This window comes from Lutra lutra, chromosome 14, assembly GCF_902655055.1.
Source record: "Lutra lutra chromosome 14, mLutLut1.2, whole genome shotgun sequence".
Taxonomy (NCBI): Eukaryota; Metazoa; Chordata; class Mammalia; order Carnivora; family Mustelidae; genus Lutra; species Lutra lutra.
In genome coordinates, this window is record NC_062291.1 from 12,938,390 (window position 1) to 12,954,783 (window position 16,394).

The 16,394-nt window shown below is 45.2% G+C and overlaps 1 protein-coding gene across 5 annotated transcripts in view; it reads right to left on the reverse strand.

Moving 5' to 3' along the window:
* Positions 1 to 6,732: 6,732 nt before the first annotated feature.
* The window catches only part of STAMBPL1 (STAM binding protein like 1), a 49,325-nt gene continuing 39,663 nt past the window's right edge, over positions 6,733 to 16,394 (reverse strand). For 4 of the 5 annotated variants that reach the window (XM_047702682.1, XM_047702684.1, XM_047702680.1 and 1 more), the window contains 4 exons: positions 14,825 to 14,962; positions 8,957 to 9,069; positions 7,805 to 7,904; positions 6,733 to 7,069 (listed from right to left, as the gene is read on the reverse strand). In XM_047702682.1, coding sequence (XP_047558638.1) covers positions 7,013 to 7,069; positions 7,805 to 7,904; positions 8,957 to 9,069; positions 14,825 to 14,962 — 408 coding nt within the window. In that variant the 3' untranslated portion in view covers positions 6,733 to 7,012. The remainder of the gene's footprint in view (positions 7,070 to 7,804; positions 7,905 to 8,956; positions 9,070 to 14,824; positions 14,963 to 16,394) is intronic. The other variant, XM_047702685.1, reaches the window with a different exon arrangement.

The following is a 16,394-nucleotide window of genomic DNA, read 5'->3' on the forward strand; positions in this document are numbered from 1 at the left end:
CAAAGCCCATTTTATAAAAAGACAAGTGCTGGATATCTTGTGTAATCTATGAACTACTGTGCAGTGAAAGACGGATTCGAAATAGTGGGAAGTGTGTCTGTCGTTGACCTTGGTTGGGATCTGTGTTCGCAGCTCCCGCCCAGCCTCAGGAGACGGTATCTACCACACAGTGCTAGCCTGGGGGAAAGATCGAAATTCAGATTCGAAGTACAGTTTCTACTGAATGCCTTTTGTTTTCACACCATCATAAAGTTGAAAAATCTGAAGTCGAACCATTGCAAGCTGTGCCCATCCGTATGGGTATTAAAAGAAAGTCTGACTTTAAGTCTTTTAGGGGAAACAGATTCTTAAAAGAACAAGAAATGCTGCTCTAAAATCTCATGATGCATCCGGACTTCAGTTTCCCTTCTCCTGATCCGTAACTACAGAGAGAGTCACCTGAGAAGGGATGGGAAGGTCAGCAGGACTCTCTAAGGCCCACCACACAAGGGTCTTTATACATCTCCTCCCTTGTGTGTTCTTCTGAACGAGGTGGGCACGATATCATTATCATGTCCCTTTCACAGGTGAAGGAACAGAAATTGTTCCCTGAATAGCATTATACAGAGGAGCTGTCCACTCCAACTCCTCTTTTCCCCATTTTGGCTTGGGAGGTACAAAGAGGCACAGAAACACCTTCCCTACTCATAGGGGCCTTAGTCTCAAAGCACTTTTCTGCCCGGGCTCTTCAGTGTCCTCTGCAGTCCCCCAGCTGGGTTCCGCTTATCCCTTGTGTGGGAAAGTCTGAGTGGGGGTCAGCAACCACTGGCTGTCCTTCAAGCGAGGGGTGTCTGTCCATCTCTTGTCTGTCTCTGTCTCTGTCTCTGCAACATCTTACTGTAGACCTACCCAAGACTTGATGCTTGCTTGGCCCCGAAAATCCAAGCTTTCCCTCTTCCCTCGTCTTCTCTGGCCCTGTGGCTGGAGCTAATAATAGTAATACGACAAATAAGAGTTGGCATGTCCTAACTTATATTAAGACCTTATTTTATCTAACGACAACCCTACGGAGTTGGTGTTCTTACTGCCTTTTGACAGACAGATGGAGGAACTGAGTGGTCCTACCAGTGGGAGAGGAGCAACTTTACCTTGGTTCCAAGCCCAGCTCTCAGCCCTTAGGCCAGTGTACCTCAAGGCACAGGCCACACAGGTCAACATCACTGGGGGCTCATGGTAAGTGGGCAGATTCCTGGGTCATAATCCAAAGCCCGCTGAGCTAGCATCTTTGGAGCTGAGGCTGGAAGCTTGAGTTTTAATCAGATTTCTCTGGTGATTCCTTCGCACATCAAAATTTGAGAACCGCTGTAACATGCTACGACTGAGGGAAATTTCCCAGTTGCAGGTTCACACTTACCAGGCATACCTTACCATACCTACTAGGTCGTAAAACTTGGGCATTAGCGCAGGTAGCTGTAGCCAGATCGCTCTTGTAATTCAGGCAAAACCCGCAGCCACGTCCATCCTCACTACAGGGTTTACAGAGCCAGTCTGCTGCCCTGTTGTACCTCCTGTCTATCACCAGGGGACGTGCACTAAGGGAATGAGGGCTTGGAAGAGTCTGAGAATTTGAGTGTCATGGCCAGAGGCAGAACTCAGGAGAACCGAACCACTCACTAAAGGAGCCTCGGTGAAACGCTCCTTCCTTGTGAGCGCCCAGCTTCAGAGCCGACGCACCTTTGCCCAGTCTCAGTTCTCCTCCCCTTGAGTCGGCAAGATGCCCCGTGACCTGACAGGCTGGGCAGGTGGCAGGGTCTTTGGATGAGCCTCATATGAATCTCGAGGGCATAAAACCAGCAAACAATTTGGCTGCCGCTTGAATCCCCTTTCCTCCCTTAACGATAGGGAACTGGACTCTCGAACCTATGAATTTCTCCATGACAGGCTTCTGCAAACCCCCACCCCCAAAAGATGACACGGGTTTCCAGGAACATTAATTCACACCTGTGTTGTGAACAGATGGGTGGGAGTGTTATTCCTTTATTTTTTGGAAACCAACTAAGTCTTTGTTGTCCGTTTGGCATCACTGTGGAACCAGGCCAGCCCGGATATCTTCAGGAGGATTTCTAACATGGAGCAGCCTGGAGAGGAAGGCCCGATTGCAGGGGGGGAGGAGGCTGTCGGCGCCAACACACTCGGTTCCACCAGAAGCCACTGCTGCAGCTAAGCTTACTCGAAAAGATATGGAGAAGAGGAGGAGGATGAGAAAGAGCAGGAGGAGGTGGGGGGGAAGAGGAGGAGGGGGAGGAGGAAGAGGGAAAGATCCAGTCCTAGAGTTCCACATCAGAGTATGAAAACTGGATGTACAAGTCATGTTCCTTCCTGGGAGACCCACATTACGTCAGGTGCTGCTCGAGGGGCACCTGCTGTCAGCTAGGGCTGGGACAGGTGTGAGTCATGCAGAGAGAACAGGCGTGGCTCTGGCAGATGGAACTTCTGGTCTGGAGAGGAAGATGGACATCACACAGGTAGCCGGGGTGCGCGGTGAGGGTCACAAAAGCGAAATATGAATATGGCAGACAGGCTCTTACAGCCAGGGGCTCGGAGAGGCCCCCCTGAGGATGTAGTGTTTTTGAGAAACTTAGTAGGAGTTAACCAGGAAAATAGGGTGGGAGCTGACGGGGGTTGAGGCTGGGGAAGGGGAAGTAGGATGTCGGTGGCCCCGGTTCCCGGCAGAGGCCGAGATGGAACAGTGCACCCCCGTGGAGAACTGAAAAGAGAACCCCAAAGCATGGAGCCACACACAGTCTGACACATAGTTTGACTATGACTAGGCTGTGATTTTCCAAAGCAAGAGTTCATACCGTTTTCTCTGTGAAACGTCGTCTCGAAACCAGACAGCAGCTCTGTCAGGAAGCCCATTTTGAGTGAGAAATTTTGCTATTGGAATTATTCTCCATTTGTGAGGGCTTCATCTGGTGGGTTAAATTCTTCATGTCATCTTCAGAAGTGTATTGGGAAAATGAACATCCAGGGACTTCCACCTCTCTAATTTATTCCCAGTGGCTACAGCTCTTCCAGAATGTTCTTGTAATCACTCCATGCCCGCTCCGACGTCTGGAGGGAATATAAATGATTACGGTTTGCCTCATTGCTTTTGTGACATACACTATCTTAAAGGAAAACTGATGAGGACAAAAGGCTTTTACGTACTGTAGCCAAGGGCAGTTTTTCAGAGGCTGAAGCTCAGATGTCCCACAGATGGTATTTCCGTATTCTTCTTAGGTCATGTCTCTTTCTTTCCCTTCACATTTGGTTTTGAAGCTTATTCCTCTGTCCTATCATTGGGTCCATTATTTCCTCCCCTCTTTAGATCACTCTGCATACACTACAACCTGAAACTCCTTAAGAAACAGCCTAAAATCATCCACCAGATCTCCCTCGACAAAATGACATCCCTTGTCCCATACAAAAAATATATGAAGCAGGCAATTTCCACCCTTAAATTAAGAACTAGCCCTTGTTCTTAAAAAAATGAGAAGCCTGTGATTTCAGATGGATGTCCCCAGATAGCCTTTTCCCGTGTGAATGCATAAACCGCTGAGTTTCACACGAAGAAAAGTAGTATTTAAATGCCATTGGTATGGCTCTTGTCAGTTCTGTCTCCTGTATTTCTAATATTTATTTAAGAGAAAGAGAGAGAACAAGCAGGGGGAGGAACAGAGGGACAGGGAGAAGCCGATTCCCCACCAAAAGGGAGCCCGATGCGCAGCTGGATCCCAGCACCCCAGGATCACAACCCGAAGTGAAGGCAGATGCTCAACCAACCGAGTCACCCAGAAGCCCCTTCTCCTGTATTTCTAAACTTACCCAGTCAAGAAGTCAACGGTCCTTGGTAAAATGAAATTCTTTTTCGTTTAGAAAAATATTCTAAAAATATTCTAATAAATAAATAAAATAAATAAATAATATAAACATAAACATATTTATATTTAAATAAATATCATAAATAAATATTAATAAATATTAATAACATATAATAAAATAAAATACCCTAAAAATATTCTAGTGACCTCGATAAATGCCTGGGACTGGGTGTCCCACAGCAATAAGCGTGTGATGACAGAGTTCTAGAAGCCTCAGGCATCTTCGTCATCAGCTCGGATTTTATTATCCAAATTTGACTTTGGAGTGTCTGGCTGGCTCAAAGTGTGTGTGGCTCTTGATCTTGGGGTAGTGGATTTGAGCCCAACAATGGGTATAGATATTACTTAAATGAGTAATGGGTTTTTTTGTTGTTTTTTTAATTTTGGCTTTCGGGGCACCTGGATGGCTCAGATAGTTAAGCCATCTGCCTTCGGCTCAGGTCATGATCCCGAGGTCTTCCGAGTCTGACTTGATTAAGTATGACTTAATCAACTGGCAATTCTTTTTGAAGGCTATCTTCTTAATTCCGTAAATCTGTTGGAAGGCATTTGAACACCAGATCACCAAGAACAGAGTAACAGCTATTCACATGCTCATGAATGCTACTTAATGTAATTATGGGATTTCAGGAGATATAAAGTAACGCTTCTATAAAGCATGGCAAATGGATAAAACATTAGCTTTTTGGCACTTTCCTTGCAGTGGACTGAATGTCTGTACCTCCCACCTCTCCCCTCAAAATCCGAATGTTGTAATCTAATCCCTGGTGTGATGGTGTGTGGAGGGGGGTGGCCTGTAGGGGTGGTTGAGTCAGGAGGGTGGAGCCCTGATGATGGGATCAGTGTCCTTATAAGAAGAGACTCGGAGATGAGCTCTGTCCATCACGCGAGGACACCGAAGAAGGTGGCTGTCCGCAAACCTGGAGAAAGCCCCCACACAGAGCCCGAACGTGTGGGCTTTCCCTCAGACTTTGGGCCTCCAGAACTGAGAGAAATAAATGTCTGTTGTTTAAGCCACCCAGTTTGTGGTATTTTAGTCAGAACAACATAAACAAAGACATGCCTTTTGATAACTAAAAAAAGAGTCCTCCTGGACATCAGTATGACGAATCTCTCAGAGCCACTAATGTGGCTGTCCCCAAGGAAAAGATGTTCTTGCCTCATGAAGAGCCCAAGATGCTAGAAAAGGAAACATGTCTCTTGAGGGAACAAAGGAGAGTTTTTTGCATATTTGTTGTCTTCATGACAAATAACACGCTAAATTCTAAGAAGAAAAGGAGCTGAACGTTTTCCTCTCTTCCTTGATTGGTGCCAAACACATGACATTCCTCAAGCATCCTCGTCACCTAAAACACTCTCCGGCTACATCATTCTGTCAGACATGCCAAGTGAGAAACAGCTGCTTTCCACGTGTTGGGGTCACTGTGGCTGGTTCCCCAACGAAAACCTTCGTCTCAGTCCAAGCAACTGAAATACCACAGTCTTCCCAGCACGACCTGCGTGTCTGTGGCGTGGGATGAAGCTGGGGGAGACATGGAGCCAACCCTGGGATATGACCTTCGCCGCCACCGCATCTCAAATATAGGCCAATCGTTCTGCAAACAAAACACTTCTCACAAGAATCCAGGAGCCACTTCAGGAGCTGAGCACAACCCACACACAACCCACCTTGCTCTTCGATAACTAACAAGGTCTGTGGAGAAGACAGTAATTTCTGCAGGACAACAGAGAAAGTCGTTTCCAGTTCTGTCCGTGAGAACAAAAGAAAACAACCTCACTAAATGTTAAGTACTGTATGAGTTTGGTGGACTGCCATAATAAAATACCACAGGTAGAGTGGTTTAAATGGCAGAAATGTATTTTCTCACAGTTCTGGAGCCTGGAAGTCTGAGATCAAGGTGTGGTCAAGTCTGGTTTCTTTGGAAGCATCTTCCCTTGTAGATGGCCAGACAGAGAAGACCTCCCTGTGTCCCCTCTCGATTTCCCTGAGTCGGCCTCCTCATCTCTCCTCCACATAAGGACCCCAGCCAGATGGGATGAGGGCCCTCTAGTGTCCTCATTTTACCTTAATTACCTCTTTAAACATTCTACCTCTGAAGATAATCACATTCTGTCTCCACAATGTTTTTCCTCCTAATTCAACCAACATAGTCCACAAACCTCCCATTCCTCCCTGCATTTGATCTAGGTAAAAGCTTGGATTATCCAGATACCCGCCACAAACCCCAGTCCAAGACTCGGTAATGTTGTCTTTATGACACCTTACTCAGCTTAAAGGTATTTCTCTTCATGTTCCCTATTCCTTGATTTATAGCTAGATGTTTTTCATTGCAAGTGCACTTTGCAAGTGATTTTCTTTTTAATTCCCTTGGGGTGAGAATTATCAGTTATTTCCTATACCTCATTTCTTCTCCCCGTCACCCCTATTAACTTTCACAGTAACAAGCTGTACGCTTTTATCTGAGTCTTTTTTCATTCTTCTCTCCACAAGCGTCCCTGCTCTGACTCCTCTCCATCAAGTTAATGAACTGTCTGCTCCCCCAAGCCCTTTGGCACCTGCTCCCTGAGTAGAAGCTCACTGTTCTGGTATCGGCCGCTCACAAAGCTCTGAGCTTGACATTGGACGCCAGATGGCTCTCCTGTGTGCAGCCAGGTGTCTTCTCCAACGTGGTAATTGCCCATTTTCGACCGTAGGAAGGGTGGCAGGACCCGATGGCCCGGCTGGGAGACCCCTGAGCACTCAGGATCTCTTGTTTGGAATTGCCTTTGATAGGAATGAGGAAGAAAATACAGCAAAGCGTTGAAAACTGAAAACAGACGCGGAGACCTCTCCGAACACCAGACATACCGTTGTCTGCAGCATTATTTATTGTGTGGTTGTTTTATCTGGGGGATTCACACTATTGACGTAACACAACGGTGACCTCTCCGGAGACAGAGCAACCCAAAAAGAAAACTTCAAAGTGGGCAAGAACAATAAATATCAAACTTTCTGATCTAAAATGTATAAATATAAAATATCAGTCACTTCAGGAAACGTGTTAAGAAAATCTGGCTACCACATGTCCACGGGTAGGTGTTGTGTCGACGGCGCTCGTCTTCAGAACACATCACCTCAGGTCCAGTGTGGTTATTTTTATGTCTTTTACCAACACATGTTTGCATATCTAGGTGAGAAAAAACTGGTTTTACATCATGATGTTTACCCTGTTTCTCTGCAAGAAAGGGAATATGGACTTCCGAACTTAAAAACATTTCTAATTTTGAAGATGTTTCCGATCAGAAAAGAGAGAATCGGACTGATTCATTTCTAGCAAAAACACACGGACATAGGTTGCCAAGTTAATTGTCGCTTTAAGTAGATTCTAACTTCAAAGCAACGTTTCTCTGATGTTACCGCTGGAGAACCACCAGGCAAGCAGTTAGAAAGAAAATATATAGTCAAATGGTGTTTCTTTGGGGCTATCTGTGGCTACCCCAGAAGGATGATTACAGTTTCCAATGAACGGTTATGACAAAATTAATCTGGCCACATTGAGTGGAAAGAATTCATGAGAAAATAAATATCATTTTCTTTCATTGTCTGCTTAGTTGGAGTCTGAGGAAAACTGCATTTCTTTAAGTATCCCACAGATCCATAAATGGAAAGGCAACTTTATGCACAATGAACTGTGCTACAGAAACACTGGCATTCTCTTGTAAATAAAATAATCATGGAAAGAAATCAGAAGTAACTAAAAGCTTGCTGAATTTTCAGGATAAGAAAACCCCAAACTAAGCAGTGTTTTATCCCATATTACACTGCTGCTCCTTCTCTCCTTCAAGGGGCGGGGGTGGGGGGAGGAACAGGTGGAAAATAAGTATCTGGAGAAAAAAGAAAATAGCCAGCACAGCTTACTCACACTGAACAGCCTGGGGTCCTTGGTGTGCGGATGAAAGCCCTTCTTTTTACAAGCAGAAACCTCGAGCATGCCGGTATTGGTGAGCCGGAAAATGCCGGTGCTGTCCCGGGGTGGAAACAAAAAGTGGAAAAATTAAAGATCATCTGGATTTCTGGAGCAAGAGGGGGAGGGGTGGGAGGTGGGGGACAGAGGGGGAGAGAGAGAGAGAATCCTAAGCAGACACCGCGCTCAGTGCAGAGCCTGATGCAGGGCTCGAGCTCACCACCCTGACATCACGACCTGAGCTGAAATCAAGAGTTGGATGCTTAACCGACTGAGCCACCCAGGCACCCCTCCACACTGATCTTTTAAACCAGTTTTGCAATAAGTGGACCAGTGGAGAGAAACTCCCGAGGGGCCAAAGCCAACTCCATGCACCTGCTGGGCTGCAATGGGGAAGAGGCAGCTGAACTTGTCCCATGAGACCGGAATGCAAAACGGAGGGGCCATGGGAGGAAATGACAGGTGGCAGATATTTCTACTTTTTCTAATAACATAGACACTGTTTAAAGAAACAGCAAATATTTATCGAGTGCTAACTGTGGGGCCAGACACCATTGCTAAGCCCTTTCTACAGACTGCCATTCAGGTTCTTCTTCACATCAGTCCGGTTGGGCAGGTGTCAAGGATAAAGAGACTGAGGGTCATAGTGGTCAGTAATCCTGCCAGTCACATGCCATCTGAAGCTGGAGCCAGGATTCCACTCTTAAGTGTGTCTGACTCCTCTGCTCATCATCACTCTCTCATAATCATTGTCTCCCAAATCTAGAAAGGCTTTGGAGGTCATTAAGTGGAAGCTGGAAATTTTCTTACAACACGAGGCAGGACAGGAGAATGAGGAACTCAAAAGGCCAACTGAAATAACGTCCAGCTTATCCACTTGGAGATCATGCTCCCTAAGTAAAGAGATCCGGTAATTCTACTATGAAAGGACCTTAAGAGCCCTATGACTACAGAGCTAAAGGTAAAAGGGAGCTGGCCAGCACCAAGCTTTGCCTCCCGAGGGCACGGGGTGCCTGCCTGTCCAAGTGCCACCCCCTGCCACGTGGACGCACTTGAACCCAACAGCCCCAGACAATGCCTCACTTGGACCCGGTCCCCAGGGCCACTTACTCTTTATGCTTTGGTGAACAAACAATGGCGATTGCCTCCGGCAGCATGAGCTGATAGGAGCAGTGCGTGTGGAGATCAACACTGGACAAGAACGCAGTTTGGGTCGGATGTGTCTGTAAACGGAGAAGAGGACAGTCTTACTGGAAGACTCATCTTTGCCAAGGCCGCAACCCATTCAAGAAATCTCTCACAGCTGGCTTTTTCTTTTTTTTACCATCATTAATAAAACCAGGATTTAAAAAACTGTGTCCCTGGAACAATCCCTCCCCTCGTGTACCCTGGGAAAAACCACGAGCCTGAGAAGAGGATCCTGGAAGTGTCCATGCACTTTCTGCTTATTAGGACAGACAGGACTGGGAATTAATTAAAGAGACTCGCGTCACAACGCAGCTAGGAGACACTCCTGTTGGCATCTTAATTCCACACAGGGGATCCCGAGGGAGCCCAGAGATAATTTATATAAAACCATGGACACGAATGGAATGTTTTCAGTGAATTTATCCCATTTTCCTGTGTGTCCTCCTGTGGATCATCATTGCCTACAAATGGGAGAGCAGAACTCTCCAGGGTGTTGAAGGCGTGTGGGACTCGTCCTCCACAGCAAGGAAATACCCATATGATGAGAAGGAAGGGGAGATTATAAACCAAGAGCTGTATCTTCCAGGTTTTGGGCTATAAACAAGCTTGTGTTCACGAGACACACATCGGAGGTTCACACTCGAATAGGAAAAACACATGCACCCAGCGTGATTTTAAAATTCACAGTCAACCTCAGTTACCCTTGAGAAAGGAATGTGACCACTTTAATCATGAAACCAAGGTCCTTGGGTGTACCGCCTGGGTCCTGGGCCCATCACTCACTGGCTGTATGACACCGAGAAGATTACTTAACCCCCTCATGCCATTTCATCAGCCTTAAAATAAGGACAGTAATCATTTTCTTCATGGGGTTGCTACATTAAAATTAATGAGACAATCCCCGTAAAATTTTTACAACAGTGCCTAGCACAGAGAAGAATCACAGTTATTCTCCGTGTTACTGCTGTTGTTATTTTTTTTAAAGATTTTATTTATTTATTTGACAGACAGAGATCACAAGTAGGCAGAGAGGCAGGCAGAGAGAGGAGGGGGAAGCAGGTTCCCCGCTGAGCAGAGAGCCCGATGCGGGGCTCAATCCCAGGACCCCGAGATCATGACCTGAGCCGAAGGCAGAGGGTTAACCCACTGAGCCACCCAGGCGCCCCTGCTATTATTATTTTAAGACTGTCTTTTTTTCTTTTTTTTTTTTTTGAGATGGGGGCCATGGGGAGAAGGAGAGAATCTCAAGCAGACTCCCTACTGAGCACAGAGGCCCATGTGGGGCTCGATCTCACGACTCTGAGATCGTGACCTGAGCCACAACCAAGAGTTGGAGGCTTAACCGACTGAGCCCCCCCAGGTGCCCCAATATTGTCATTATTATCTAAAGGGCACGGACCCATAAAAACAGCTTCATGCCTTTGCACTTAACTATGGTCTGCTAAAGAAATGCAAGATTTGGGGCACCGGGGTGGCTCAGTGGGTTAAGCCTTTGCCTTCGGCTCAGGTCATGATCTCGGGGTCCTGGGATCGAGCCCTGCAACGGGCTCTCTGCTCAGCAGGGAGACTGCTTCCCCCTTCTCTCTGCCTGCCTCTCTGCCTATGTGGGATCTGTCTCTCTGTCAAATAAATAAATAAAATCTTTCAAAAAAAAAAAAAAAGAAATGTAAGATTTCACAGCTCATTTCCACTTTATTTAACAGATATAACAGAATGAGGGGGAAAGCCGTTGATCTCTATTCACAGAAAATACATATTCTGCGAAGAAAAAATAACTCCCGGTCTTGGTCTACAAAGACGTAGGTCAGCTGAGGCCTGGAAATTATCTCACTGTTTAAAACCCAAAGCTTTAGTGAGGGCATGACTGGGAGGGCCTGACTGCCTGTCCATCTGATTCAGTGCAAACCTTTTGTTACTACATAGAACCATCTATGCCTCAGCGAGAAAGTAAGAATTTGCTCAGAGGGACTCCAGCACCGTGGAGGCAGCCAGCAGACTGTCAAACAGACCCATCACCGCTTCCTGCCCCATTTCTTTGCAGACAGAAGGCACACCGCGAGCATCCCGAGCCCTTCATTTCTGGCAAGAGGCATCACTTCTACTTGGACAATAACAGCTCTTCGTGGGAGAATGGCGCTCCAACCCCACTCCCTCTTGGGAAATAAAAATGATGATGACCGTGGCCACGACCACGATGACGACGATGGCTGCAGGTGCCACTCTCTCAGGCACTGACTCATTCGACAGAAGAAAAGTGCTATTACCATCCCCATTTTACAGATGAGAAGACTGAGATAAGCACAAGGGTCGTGCATGGGGCCGTTTAAGCTGGGAAGTCCACATGAGAATCCAGTCCTGTCAGACTCTGATTCCGCCCTTCTTTCCGAGGACTAGCTTACATCTGAAAAAAGCTAGCTCTGGAATTTTTTGCTACTATTATGTCAATTAATAAAATTGTAAAATGTCATTGACAACCATGAAAATTTAGAAATACAACAATTTAGGGTGTTCCTTAAACCACAATGACTTGCAATGGTGAAAGAAACAAAAAAGCAAAATCCTGGAATTTTAAAATGTTGCCAAATTCATTATTTAAATGGCTTAACCTCATTACTGCATGTATTACATACACAGATCATAAGGGAAAACCTGTGGTTTTTTTTTGGGTTAATTTTTTTTTTAATTTTATTTTTTATAAACATATAATATATTTTTATCCCCAGGGGTACAGGTCTGTGAATCGCCAGGTTTACACACTTCACAGCACTCACCATAGCACATACCCTCCCCAGTGTCCATAATCCCACCCCCCTCCCAACCCCTCCCCCCATCAAACCTCAGTTTGTTTTGTGAGATTAAGAGTCACTTATGGTTTGTCTCCCTCCCAATCCCATCTTGTTACATTTATTCTTCTCCTACCCCCTCAACCTCCCATGTTGCATCTCCTCTCCCTCATATCAGGGAGATCATATGATAGTTGTCTTTCTCCGATTGACTTATTTCGCTAAGCATGATACCCTCTAGTTCCATCCACGTCGTCGCAAATGGCAAGATTTCATTTCTTTTGATGGCTGCATAGTATTCCATTGTGTATATATACCACATCTTCTTTACCCATTCGTCTGTTGATGGACATCTAGGTTCTTTCCATAGTTTGGCTATTGTAGACATTGCTGCTATAAACATTCGGGTGCACGTGCCCCTTTGGATCACTACGTTTGTATCTTTAGGGTAAATACCCAGCAGTGCAATTGCTGGGTCATAGGGTAGTTCTATTTTCAACATTTTGAGGAACCTCCATGCTGTTTTCCAGAGTGGTTGCACCAGCTTGCATTCCCACCAACAGTGTAGGAGGGTTCCCCTTTCTCCGCATCCTCGCCAGCATCTGTCATTTCCTGACTTGTTAATTTTAGCCATTCTGACTGGTGTGAGGTGATATCTCATTGTGGTTTTGATTTGTATTTCCCTGATGCCGAGTGATCTGGAGCACTTTTTCATGTGTCTGTTGGCCATCTGGATGTCTTCTTGGCAGAAATGTCTGTTCATGTCCTCTGCCCATTTCTTGATTGGATTATTTGTTCTTTGGGTGTTGAGTTTGCTAAGTTCTTGATAGATTTTGGACACTAGCCCTTTATCTGATATGTCCTTTGCAAATATCTTCTCCCATTCTGTCAGTTGTCTTTTGGTTTTGTTAATTGTTTCCTTTGCTGTGCAAAAGCTTTGATCTTGATAAAATCCCAATAGTTCAATTTTGCCCTTGCTTCCCTTGCTTTTGGCGATGTTCCTAGGAAGATGTTGCTGCGGCTGAGGTCGAAGAGGTTGTTGCCTGTGTTCTCCTCAAGGATTTTGATGGATTCCTTTCTCACATTGAGATCCTTCATCCATTTTGAGTCTATTTTCGTGTGTGGTGTAAGGAAATGATCCAATTTCATTTTTCCGCATGTGGCTGTCCAATTTTCCCAACACCATTTATTGAAGAGGCTGTCTTTGTTCCATTGGACATTCTTTCCTGCTTTGTCGAAGATTAGGGGAAAACCTGTTTTTAATGTGGAAAACATTTTATAAGAAGTAAACGAACTATAAACTAACATTGACTCCTTGGTGTAAGTAAAATTTCATGGGGTATCATTCTTTCTCAGTTTGTGTTATAATTTCTTGGGCTACAACTTATTTTGCTTTAAAATGCCTCCCTGTTACAGAAAATCACATTCAACTACAGAATACCTTGAAAATTCAGTAATTTCTAAGCACCCAGTAAGGCACATTACTTACTGTTAAGGAAAACAGACATATGGGAAGTTTTGCAAACTCTTCATCATAAATCATTTCTTGTGTTTGACAGGCGGTTTATATTTTTCAAAGAGCTTTCATACTTGATGTCTTGTTTATGGTTCACACACAACCAGTGAGGGAGAGGGGGCACTCATTAGCCCCACCTGGTCAGTTGGGGCACCCAGAAGCAGAGATGACGAAGAACACATAGGAACTGAGGTGGAAGGGTGTCTGGGGGGCTCAGTCAGTTAAGCGTCTGCCTTCAGCTCATGATCTCAGGGTCCTGGGATCGAGCCCCACATCCGGCTCCCTGCTCAGTAAGGAGTCTGCTTCTCCCTCCTCCTCTGTCCCTCTCCCTGCTCATGCTCTCTCTCTCTCTCAAATAAATAAATAAAATCTTGGGGAAAAAAAAAAAGAACCTAGGTGGAGCTGGGACTAAGGTCTCCTCTATCTCTGAAATTATGTTAACACCAAGTGCTTGCTGATTTTGTGTGTGGGGAGGGTAGGAGAATCTAAGCATGTGTCCCACCCCTCTTCAGTACACCCCTATAAAGCAAGTAAAATGAAAAATGGCCACCCATCTCTCTTTAAGGGTCCTTGAATTATTCCACATTCTCTCTGAAAATCTTGGCCATCATCCCATGATAGTGGGATGACTTATTCCTACCCCAGGTCCACATGCATAAGACTGAATGGAAAAATTGATTGAACCACGGATAGGAAAAGTTGAGTGTCATCGCCAAAACCAGTGGCCACGATTTTCTGAGTTCCTAGAAAAATGTGCTATGAAATTCACTGACATTATCTCATTTAACGCAAACCACTGCAGGAAGTTAATTCTTATGACATCTGTTCTGTGGATGATAAAGCTGATGCCCAGATTGCTTACATAATTTACCAACATTCCTGTAAGGAATTTTTAGCAGAGCTGAGATTTAAACTCACGGCTTTTAATTAGTAAGCCCTTTCTCGCTCCTATGATGGCCCGGGGGTTGGTGGAACCCAGTATTTTTGGCCCCACCGTGGCTGTTTATGTAGTGATAAATTCCTCCTTGGCCTGTTGGGTAGACGTGGAAAAATCTATGGTCCCTGTTTGACATATAAAAACATCTGTTTCAAAGAAACATTTTTTAGAAATTTTCTTAAAATATTCCACTTCTGACCCATGACAAAGAGAAAGAGAACATTAATAACGGTCTTGTTAAATTAGTTAAAAATCTGACTAGGTCTTCATTAGACTACAAAAAATCATCAAAGCAAGTCACCCAATTTCCAAATGTTTCTCTCTCCTTTAACGCTGGATGGTAAGAAAATAAGGATACTATAGCCTTGTCCAAATCCGGACTTGACAGACTTAGACATGGCCTAACATTGGAAAGAATGTTTTACTATGATGACATTTATTCCACTTGAAAAAAAAAATCAAGAAGAAGAAACGATTTAAAGGAAGCTAAATTTCCTCAGGGAGGAAAGCAGCACTCCACGGGAGATACATCGAAACCCAACGCTCACACGTACGTGGATCCATCCCAGCGTGAGGAGGCCATGTTGGTCCTGCACACCGAATAACTCCTCCACGTTCTCCACGTCACAGTAGTCTGGCCCCGCTGACTGCTTTGGCACGATCACATGGGTGATAGTAAATTCATTATGCGTCTAAAAAACAATCAGCAAAAAAGAGTAACAAGCATCTGGCAGGGGACGGGGACCAAAAAAACACAGCCTGAGCTGGAAGCACAGCGTTTTGCAGGAAGACTAGAGTGCCCCACCACCCGCGTCCACAAAATCAAAACCTCGGACTTAAAAATGGATTATCTGCCAAAAAGGCGAGGCAGCTCTCTGGACCTCAAAACCTATTTTCACGATAGAAAGTGTTTAACAGGGGCGCCTGTGTGGCTCAGTGGGTTAAAGACTCTGTCTTTGGCTCAGGTCACGATCCCAGGGTCCTGGGATGGAGCCCCGCATCGGCGCTCTACTCAGCAGGGAGTCTGCTTCCCTTCCTCTCTCTGCCTACTTGTGATCTCTGTCTGTCAAACAAGTAAATAAAATCTTGAAAGAAAAAAAAAAAGAAAATGTTTAACAAATAGGAGTCCGCCTCCCAGGCTGCTCCATGATCGTTCAGTTAATAAACAATGCCTCGATATATAGTACATGTGCAGGGGAAGAGATCCAAACACAGCATCAGGTTTATCTGGAGGGGGAGATACCAGTGAAACGGTTTTGTGGATTTACTGAAGGACATTTCTAAGGTTTGTGGAGGTTGATGGCCTTGTGTATTTTATTTTATTCATTGTACTTCATTTCACATCCAGACCTAATTTCTCTCCTGCCATTGGGGGAACTCACTGAGATCTTCCATAATTAAGGTGATGCTTTGAGTTTGCATTTAGAAAATGAAAAAGGAAAAACATAATACTCCCTTCTGGTCAAGGGAAGAGATGAAGGAAGGGGTCTGGGAAGAGGTGATGGGATGCTCAGGGAGGAGATGCTTGTGCTGGGAGAAGCGGTCTGCCCCCTCCACAAGCACCGCCTTCTCTCTGGTCTCAGGGCTTTCCCCCCCAACTGGGGATCGTCTGGCTGGTCCTTCAGAGGCATGATGTGAGTGCTGTATTGCAAAGACTATGGCTGTTGGAGGTTACAGAATGCCAACACCAAGGGCAGTGCCAACACATCTAGGTACTCAGCACACATCTGTCTGATGAAGGAAGGAATGAATGAATGAATCAATCAATCAAACTAGGTACAATATATGGTCTTGAGGAAGCATCCAGAACACATTGCCCCGACAGACAAACATGGTGGGTCATGCTCCTGTGTTGGTCATCTGTGCTTCCTCTCTCCTGGAGGACACGTGAATACTCAGAAAGGAACTATGGTAGGGAGAATGTGAGCTGAGTAAACCATAGCCATGAAGCAACAGTTCCCAAGCTAAATGTTTAGATGGAAAATGTGCCTGGACCCAAGGGCACTTTCCACAAGACATTTTTCATCCTTCTTGCAAGTAGCAAACTAAACTCATCTCCTCTCTTTGGTCCTCCTTCTATTTTGACACTGTCTTTCATCACATATTTCTGATAGACTCTTCCAT